The 9,879-nt window shown below is 49.8% G+C and overlaps 2 protein-coding genes across 2 annotated transcripts; both read left to right on the forward strand.

Annotated features, from left to right (window-relative positions):
* Positions 1-3,282: 3,282 nt before the first annotated feature.
* EI90DRAFT_3149380 (uncharacterized protein) lies at positions 3,283-4,348 on the forward strand (the record flags this gene model as incomplete). Its single annotated transcript, XM_039065581.1, has 6 exons — positions 3,283-3,318; positions 3,371-3,584; positions 3,643-3,845; positions 3,901-3,934; positions 4,068-4,212; positions 4,263-4,348. Exons 3-6 carry the CDS (start codon positions 3,649-3,651, stop codon positions 4,346-4,348), a joined length of 462 nt encoding a protein of 153 aa, XP_038923755.1. The 5' UTR covers positions 3,283-3,318; positions 3,371-3,584; positions 3,643-3,648.
* A 510-nt stretch (positions 4,349-4,858) lies between these two features.
* On the forward strand, positions 4,859-6,088 carry EI90DRAFT_3114471 (uncharacterized protein; the record flags this gene model as incomplete). Its single annotated transcript, XM_039062671.1, has 1 exon — positions 4,859-6,088. One exon carries the CDS (start codon positions 4,859-4,861, stop codon positions 6,086-6,088), a length of 1,230 nt encoding a protein of 409 aa, XP_038923756.1.
* Between the last annotated feature and the right edge of the window lie 3,791 nt (positions 6,089-9,879).

Consider the following 9,879-nt stretch of genomic DNA (forward strand, 5'->3'; position numbering starts at 1 on the left):
GTGACAATGGTGGACTCGGCGGGGATCGCGTGGCTTTTCCTCGAACACGTCTGGAAGCACCACGGTCTCCCTGAAGAGATTCTCAGCGATAGAGGGAGCGCATTTGTCTCACGATTCTTGAAAGAACTCGCGGACCTCCTCGGCATCAAGCTCACCCCCTCAACGCCCTACCATCCCCAGACAGACAGGCAGACGGAGAGAGTAAACCAAGAGGTAGAGGCTTACCTCCGGGTGTTTGTCAACCATCGCCAAGACGACTGGGTGGACTGGCTCCCGCTAGCGGAGTTTGCCTATAACAACCGCATCCACTCCTCCACCCGCCGAACCCCTTTCGAGCTCGACACTGGCCAACACCCTAGGATGGGGACAGAGCCCACACGCACATCCGAAGTAGAAGCTGCTGATGCCTTCTCATCGAGGATGATGAAGACGCAAGAAGAGGCGAAGGCGGCGCTAGAGCACGCAGCGGATGAGATGGCCCGCTACTACGACGGAACCGTGAGGCGGCCCCTACATACCAAGAAGGCGACCAGGTCTGGCTCAGCACCCAGAATTACATGACAGACCACCCAACCAAGAAGCTGGACCATAAATGGACCGGTCCCTTCACGATTATTAAAGTCGTCTCCCCCACCGCTGTCAAACTCCGGCTCACTGCCCGACAAAGAGGGATCCACCCAGTTGTATCGGTAACAAACATCAGACCGCACCGCCCGGACAAGATTGCAGAACGCCCCGCCGACCCCCGCCCAGGCCCAGACCTCATGTGTCATATCCGTGCATACCCGACCCTGACCAACTTCCAGACCTCCACCCTCTTCACCTCCGGAGTCATAACCTACCGTTGCCGTTCCGATACTCACCTTCGGTCTTGGCAACACACCCCTCCTCTTACCTCTCCGTCTGTTCCGATACTCATCTCGGACTGAACATCGCCCTACTCGCCACCCTTCCTACAACTCCGCTCCCCCCTCACAACACCTCCACCCTCCCGTCATCCCCTACGCTTTCTCCGTCCGTTCCGATACTCACCTTCGGACCTGACTACTCTTCCTTACCTGTCCCCTCTCTCCTTCCTCCGTCACTCCTACACCCTTCCGCCAAGTTACGACCATCCACCGCTGTTCCGTACTTCACACTCGGACACCGTTCGTACCTTACTCCGAGCCTCCGTCATAGTCCATACCTCGGACTTTGACTCCACCTCGGTCTTAGTCCATTGCATTGGTGACCTCATACTACGTAAACACCATTGCCAATATTCCTCGGACTTCCAACCCCGCCTCCGTAACCTCCGTAAGCTCCGCAACCCCCGAGCTTCGCGGACCGCCTCCGGCACTCTCGCCGTTTGTAATGTATTTCTCGCAATTCCCCCTCATCCCTATTTGGACTACTGCTTCCTTCTATTCTAGCCAGTTAGTCATCACCCCCACTTCCCCTCATCCTCCTGCCCCTCTGGGCCTCGCCCACTCTACCTCCTTTCGGATGTATCACAGGTCTTGCCCTATGACCTTCGGTACCGCTCCGCTCCCTCTAACCCTTTGTTCCATTCGGACGTCTTGTTCCGATTGGTCACCCTTTGTTCTCCTTGTGCTTTTGCCCCTTCCTTATATATATCGGCGCTTGTACATACTCGTCTGGTTTCAGTCCGAAATCGACCTGAAATGCCCCCAAGAGACTTCCTGCTCACCTACTGTGAAATTAAGGACCAAATGGACAAACAGCAATGGCACAGCGCTCCGCTTGAGTCGCTGAGGCCAAGGTCCCTCCACGCTAAGTCTCTGATTCCACTCCGGAGTCGTCCGTTTCCGCCCATCTCTAACACTCATGGATGGAGAAGAGGAGTATGAAGTAGAGAAAATCCTAGACTCTAAGTGGCTGCGCCGAAAACTCCGGTACCTGGTAAAGTATACAGGCTGGCCACACTCAGAAAACCAATGGCTCACGCGTGACGACCTAACCCATGCCTCAGACCTAGTCGAGGAGTTCCACCGGATGCACCCACATGCCCCAGGGAGAGAAAGAGAGAACCGCCCAGCTGCTTCGAGGCGAAGCGGCTTAAGGGGGGGGTGATGTCAGGGCACACACCTGACCCCGCGCTGCGCTGCCCTACTCCGCTCCCCCGCTATCACTCCCTGTGTCTCCTTTCCCCTTTTCCTTCTTTCTTCCTATTTCCGTTCCATGGTCGACTTCCCCTTCTCTATGTATTACTACACACTTAACCCTGCTCCCCCGATCGCCGCGCCTGCCACGCACATTCCCGCTCACAGAGCAGCACACCTCTGGGATCTCCCACAGAGATGCCCAGGGGAGTGCGGCTGTGTGCAGGGATGACGTGACCTCAGCCGCATGTATATAATAGCACCTGGGGTGGGAACAGAAGAAGCAGCCTTCTTCTCAACTTCCCACTTCGGGTAAGTACTGTAGCTTCCCCTTTTAATGATAATACAACTTCCCACTTCAGGTAAACTAAGTGGTCGGGGACGCTCACCCCGCAACGGGACTGCTGCTACGCATAGCTGACATCTGTCCCATCGAGTCCCTCACACTGGGACCTCACCGCTTTCAGAGCTGTCCCTGACACCTTCGCATGTTCACTGCTTGCTTCACTTGTTTCTCTCACGACTTCATGTCCAGCTCCTCACCTGACAGAATGGTGCAGATGGACTACTTCCTTCTCAGCTTCCGGGTTGAACTTTGGTTGAGACCGTTTCCCAGCTCTGACTTGGTTGTTCGACATCTCTTAAGGTGCTGGGCTGTAAATATGCACATAGCTTGACGCTTTTCCTACTTTCTGTGAGTGCAATCAAGTATGTATTGCTTGCCTTTGAATTCCAATTGTACATACTCGATATGGCACAATTTCCTGCGCATGATGTCTTGATAATGTATGAATTCAATGTGCATAAAATTATGACTAACGATTTCAAGCGCTTGAAATGTGCTTGAAAGTGTTTATTTCATGAGAAAATAATATTTTGGAAAAACTCCTTATTTCTGTCTGAAAGTGGATCTTTCAAGCGCTTTCAACTGCTTGAAATTCCACGTGTCACACAGTGAAAACTATTGGAACAATTGGCGACATATTTGACACTGTCTCACTGACAAATGACTTAAGTTTCGAAAGTGAGTCATTATCTAAACAGCTCCAAGCCACTCAGTTATCCTCAACATTCCGGACAGTATTCCTAGAGACATGCATTGCCACATATGCAAAGGAACGTGGCAAGTCACCTCAGGAGGCCATGGAACGTTTCCGTTCACATGTTCCGAGTGAGGTAGGACAAACAGCTTGGCAGGCATGGTTGAAATTGCACCATAAGTTCACAACATGGTCACACTCTCACACACTCAATATTTCCCCTTTCAGCTGGGAAAGATAGCTCAGAGGCAGGAAGCCTTCGTAAGGCAGAGCAATTGAAGATCGAAGAGAAATACCCTGAGAGGGCCGATGAAGCAAAGGCTTTTATGACAAGTTGCTCGTGCATTATGGGGATGCAATCCTACCAAAAGACGAGAGGGAAACACGATCTGAAAAGGGCTTCTACTTGCTACAAAAGCTGACTGGCAGATACACTGCTCAGGTGAAGTTGGAGATCAATATTATTGTAGATCTAATTTGACAAAATAGTGACATGATAGGCTTCCATGCTCAGCTCGATTTACCCTGTTGGCATTGCACTTGTGGGCTTCACTTCCGATGAAGCAGTGCCACCACAAGAGTCAACCATTGCGTTCACCAGTTCACCATTCATTGCTGAACTAGTGAAAACATTGGGATTACCCTTTACTCAACAGGCCGCGCAAAGTATGAGGTCCCTGTATGATGGAGTATCAGCATTCAGGTGAGCAAGATAGATATGGCAATGCACAAGGAGCCTACTTATAATGTTTCCTCAGCCCTTATCAGCCCAATGCTGCCAAAGAAAAGGCTGTATATCCGGCCCTTTCCTGCTGCTTATGCTAACTTGCTGTAGAGCTTTCCTCTGTCACCTTAGTGATAAAAAACTGTCCATTTTAATGATGACTTAGAGAGGCATCCAGGTGGCAGCAATGTATGCGTGAAGCCGAGGGCTATAGATGAGGATAATGTGGACTTTTATACACCAGTGATGAAAAACGAGGATAGCTTCACTATTGAAATCGACAAGGAGTTTGGTAAGCCCACGGAGTGCCGCAAGTGGTGTGCTAAACAACTTCGGATGTTAATCAGTATGTCTTCAGGTTGAGCCTGGGTGATCACCAACTGACATACACGCTAGGTGATAAAGTGGGCTCAGCTGACAAGGTGCAGGACAACTGGAAGAGTGCCAACATTCTCCCCCTCTTACTCGAGCATCGCCTTTGATTTGCCAGGTGGCATCATGGAGTACCATGCTTGGATAAGTCACTGCCATCCAATTGGACGCCACGTGAAACTGCCCGTTGCTTGTTGCAACTCTCTCACACCATTCCAGCCCAGAGGTTGGGAGTCGAGACAATGACCGAAGGTAAGGGTATATCAGTAAATGTTTGAAGGTTAGAGCTGAGGTACCATTGTCCAGAGGAATATGTGGAATGTGAGGTAGTGCACTGGGCTCCAGACCCAAAGGGTGAGGTTCAATCTTATGTATTTCCCGAAGATCAGGTATGCAGGGCAGTGGCCAAGACAGTGGCTGTCAGCACTCGAGCAGGACGTCCAGAAAAATGCAAGGCAGACTTGCCAGAAGCGACTAGTGCCAATGACCAGGGGACATCAAGTCATCCAAGCCCCAAACGGACGAGGACTAGGTTGAAGAGGATATCAAGTAAGCCTAAACAGGCGAGAGCTAAGCCCGGACGGAAGGTCCCAGTCGCAAGCAACCATGTAGTGAAAACAATGCCGGAAACAACAGCTGGGACTAGTCAGGCAAACGAAACGACCATTCCAGAGACCCCTAGTGAGCAGCTGCATGAATCAGACAGATCAGTTTCGCCGGTAACAGCTGGCAAGTCCCACACATCCATCCTCCCACACTTTCATCTGATGCAGCAAGGTGGGAACGAGGTGCCGGAAATTGAGAGATTTCACACAACAACGACCACCCCTCACTTCGATCTTATGCCACACAATGAGAATGAGGTCCCAAAGATTGGAACAATGACCACCATCCCTCGCTTCGATTTTTTGCCTCAAAGTGAGAATGAGGTCTTGACAATTGGAGGATCTTACACAATCCCTCACTTCGATCTGACAACACAGAGTGAGAACGAGGTCCTGACAATGGAAGAATCTTACACAGCACCCAGCACCCCTCGCTTCGATCTGATGCCACAAAGCGAGGATGAGGCCCCGAAGATTGGGGCATTGCACACCATGCCTCACTTCAATCTGAAGCCGCAAAACAGAAGAAGCATCTCCAGAGAGGGAGGATGCAGTGCCTCTCCCACAGTGGCCATCACGCAATTTAATCTGATGCCCCAAAGCGGGAATAGCATGAGTACCGCCATTCTTCCCATTGATCCTTTGCTGCAAAATGGGGACAATATTCTGGCAAAGCCAAGGGGTGGAACGATGGACCGATCCCCAAGAATGGCATCTATTCCACCGATTAAGGTGATTAACCCAACACCCCAAAGCAGCCTGATTAAAGGGCAGTCAGGATTGAGGGAGAAGAACAACGGTGTCAGCTATCTCACTGTCAAGAATGAACATGACTCTCGCTCATGTTCAGAATCTCCTTCCTCCACAGCAAGTACAAATGGAGAGCCCATCACCTATGACCACCTCCTTAGGTGTGCACAGAATGGGGTGTGGAGGGCGGCTATAAAGGCTGCCATGATCCTTCGTTTGGAAGCACTCGAGAGTCAAGATGTTGAACTCCTGGTTAAGGTCAATGTCATTGCTGAGCAAATTAAAAGCAAACAGTCACCACTCGACGAGCCAGATATTTCCTTGCATTGGCGGCTCATTAATGATGCTGGGGAAGAACTTCTTCTAAATAAAGGGGCTGATGTTGGGAAGGTTGCTAGGTCAGTAGCTCAGCTGCTTGACGAGGCAGAGGCCAGCGAAGAAAGGGATGGGGTAATGGACAAATGGATCGCCAGGCTGCCATGCAGGGCACCCTGAGGGTAATAGCCAATCCTAACATTTGGGCCTAAGTGGTAATCAGTATTCTACAAATGTATGTTTGGCGTTTGGTTGAAATGAAATGCCACCAAGTATACTTATTTATAAGGACATAAGGATCAAGTTGAGTAAAAATTAAAATGGTTTAAACGGCGTTCAATAGCCAGATGTGAGGATTAGATGACATATATCATACAACATCATTTCGTGCTGTGCCAAATGAGAACACAATCTACGTTGCATGAAATAATTGGGTAGAAGACACCGGAGTACATGGAGGCATAGACAACGAATACGACAGCCGTTGTGCAATGTTAGGCAACTCTCCAACTACAGTTTGCCACATAGATCCTCCTTGGTTGGCTTGTTTGGAGGAGCAGGTGGGAACTCCGCCATTTTGAGTGCAAAGAGCCCGGTTTTTGGCTGCCAGCAAATGGACTCAAACTCCTCTTGAGATGGGTTCCCGGACTTCCTTAACATCTCATTCGATTGACATTCAATGCCCTCAAAAAGTTGCCTTCCAGTGCTGGAAATGAAATGGACAACACTGGGGTAGATAGAGTCCTCCGAAAGGTAGATCCGTTGATGGAATGCACGCCTGAAGCGCTGAAGGTGACAAAGGATGAGACAAAAACGAAGGAGTCCAAGATATTCCTCTTGGTTCAGCTCAAGAGGCCTGTGCAAGCACATCCTTTCAAGCGCTTCACACCTGAAGGTCACCTTGATGACGTTAAATGGCAAGCGTCCTTGGCCAGCTGTCACCATTATAATCAGGAAGCGAAAAGATCTTGTGAGTACATCCGCGTCCACAGCTCTGTTATCTCGGCTGGCAGTGTGTCTGGGCCTCAAGGGATGAGTGGTGCTGGAGCGCAATCCAGGAGGATTTTGGTGGTGGCTTCGTCATATGGGCGAGAAAAGACCTCGCTGATGTACCCAAGCTCATAGATGCCAGTATACCCACTTGGGGTGTAGTCGTGCATGTTGATATCTCTGAGAATTGCACCTGAAAATCTTGATTGGAGGCATCGCCTGAGACTCTCATTGCACTCCTGTGTCTTGCAAAGCAACTTCAGAATGTGCATCGAGCCATCCCAGCCCTCCACTTTCCGGTTCAAGGAGGGATCACGGACTTCTCGAAAGGCAAGAATGCCCCATGTCTTGACCGCTTCCAAGTCATCACGTAGCTCCAGTACCGGACCTGATAGGCATATGGATATGCCAACCCAAACATCAGCGGCGGCAGTGTCAACCCTAGGTGACGAAAAAGTGCTAGACAGGCCAATAAAGGGTACAGATTGATTAGACGATGGAAGGGGATGGTTAGGTTGGTAGTACGAGGGAGGTATTTTGACAAATGCTGTCAACAGTGGAGTATGGGTGCCAATGGCGAATGGAATTCTCATCTTTTCCCATTTTGTTCCTTCCAGGGTCGCTCTATGGTGAAGGCCCTCTTCGTATTTTGAATCTAGCCAGACTCCTTGTAGCACACTCTTCATTGTAACAGTGAAGTCGCTGAACGGAATAGCATTCCCCTCGGGGGCGAGCGCATTCAGGCATTGCTCCATGACAAATTGCTGACTGGAGGAATCATCTCGTGGAGCCACGAACACGTAATGCTGAGGGCGAGAACATGTGATGGTTCCTGTAACAACAAAATCGAACCCGACAATAATATCCCCCTTCACAATGCCTCTCGAGTCTTTGGATTGAGCATGGTTCCGTATCTCCTGTTGAAGGGCATGCTCTGCTGCATGATCGAATAGAGGGGGACATGATCGACAAACTGCAAAGCGCTTTTCACCATATTCCACACTCCAATGGGGAATTCCCCACCGTTCTAGAGTGAGGGCAAAGGCTTGGGCAGAGGCGCTGAGAGTGAGGTCGTGAACCTCAGAGTGAGTGCCGTCTGAGCTGTCAAAAATAGTTCCAATGGCTATTTCTTGAACTGGCCACGTCGGAAGTTCCATACCACCCAATACGGCACATGCATTGAGGGAAACGAGAAGGCAATAGCGAAGAAGTCCTCGTAGTTCTCCAATCTGGCACTCGATCTCGCCAACAGTTTCACAATGATATGTCTCGGATCCTGCAATTATGCAGGATTGAAGCAGCTTGTCGAGATAGAGCTCTGACTCGTGCTTGAGTATTCTGATGATTTCACGGTGAGAGGGAAGGATTTCTGCTCGGCAGAGACGAGAGACAGTGCTCTGAATGTGGCGAAGGAGTTGCTTCAGCATGGACTGTGTGCCTAAGAGCCTCTCTCTCCACTCAGACGTTGGGAGCCAATTCAAACCATCAGGAGCATGAAGCAAGTCGATGTTAACGAGTGGCACTTTGATATAATGAAAAGGGGGGCAGAGCTCAATGAGCGCAAGGTATGGGCAGAGTGGATCGAAGCTGACTGGTCTCCAGCAAAAGTCCATGAACTCTCGATATTTTGGAGAAGCGTTCAAGAGGCTTGTCTTCGCTGAGGGTGTAGCGCTCACCCAGGAGGTGTATGTTCCATTGTAGGGGCAAATCTTATCAGTGTTCATGGCCACAATGCGGATCAGCGTCTGACAGTACACCCGCTTGATACTACCTTCTAGACATCCTCTATGTATTAGACTGGAGGTATCCCGATAGAAAAGGAAACAGTAGGGAGCTTATGAGACAACTCTGTTCTCCATTTCTCAACATGGCTTGCAGCCTCAGGACCGGGGGAAAGTAGCAGAATGGGTGAACGAGGCACACCTATCAACATCGTCATGAGAATAGCAAATAGGACATTACTAAACATACTATGTGTACCTTGAATGATCATAGCATCCTTTAGCAAAGACACTGTCCCTCCATCCTGTGCCACAATTTGTTCAACTGAGGTGAAACGTGTGATATCTGGTGGTACTCTCGGTCTTGATGGTGGCTTGAAGGAGGATGGCAGGAGGGGTAGAGGGGGTCCTGGTTGGTATTGGGAGGTAGGAGCCGACATATGTGAGATTTGGCGTCAAAAACCCGGGTTGGAAGGGGGGTAAATGCGTGAGTCCGAATGCAGGTGGGGCTCAACTAGAGGGGGTCCGAGGGCTCCAGTGGTGAACCAAAGCTTCTCAGGGAGCCTGGTTCTGCTGGATGGTACAAGAGGCTCTAAGAAGGACATGGCCTCAGCGGCTCGGAGGGAGCGCTGTGCCTCCGTTATGTCTCAGTTAGTCCTTGTATTTCTTATGTCTGAGGTGTCTTGTAGAACAGGAACGGGAATCACTCAGAGGGACTTTGGGTGGCATTTTAGTCGAGATTAGAACTGAGGAACTACAGGTTCTAATCTACGGGTATTTATAAAGGAGAATGGGGAGGACTTAGTCAAAGTCCGAAATGACAAATGGGACAACACCGAAAGGTACTGAATGATACCGAGAGGTACCGAAAGGTCCCAAATGATATTTAAAACAGGGAACCGAGGTGTCAGGCCAAGGAGGGCGGAGTTGGAGGCCGGAAAATGAATGGGGAAGACAAGTGGGTAAAGGGGGTTAGCTGACTGAATGGTAGTAAGAAGGTAGTTGTGCTAAGAATGGAAGGTGACTAATAAGTGATAACGTGAGGGAGATTACTGAAGGATGTGGGTAGCTCCGAAAGCGGAGTTGCGTATCCAAAGGATGTTAGGTGACTCCAATAAATGAAATGGGTGGAGGAATGGTTTAAGGGCATGTCTCAGGATATTGTTGTAGTTTGAGTTGTCTCTTTTCATTTCAATCTTCACTCTATACATATAGTCATGTGACTTTGGAGTCGACTTTATCCTTTCTACTTATTGTATC

The sequence above is a fragment of the Cantharellus anzutake genome (assembly GCF_015039405.1).
Source record: "Cantharellus anzutake strain C23 chromosome Unknown EI90scaffold_1, whole genome shotgun sequence".
Classification (NCBI taxonomy): domain Eukaryota; kingdom Fungi; phylum Basidiomycota; class Agaricomycetes; order Cantharellales; family Hydnaceae; genus Cantharellus; species Cantharellus anzutake.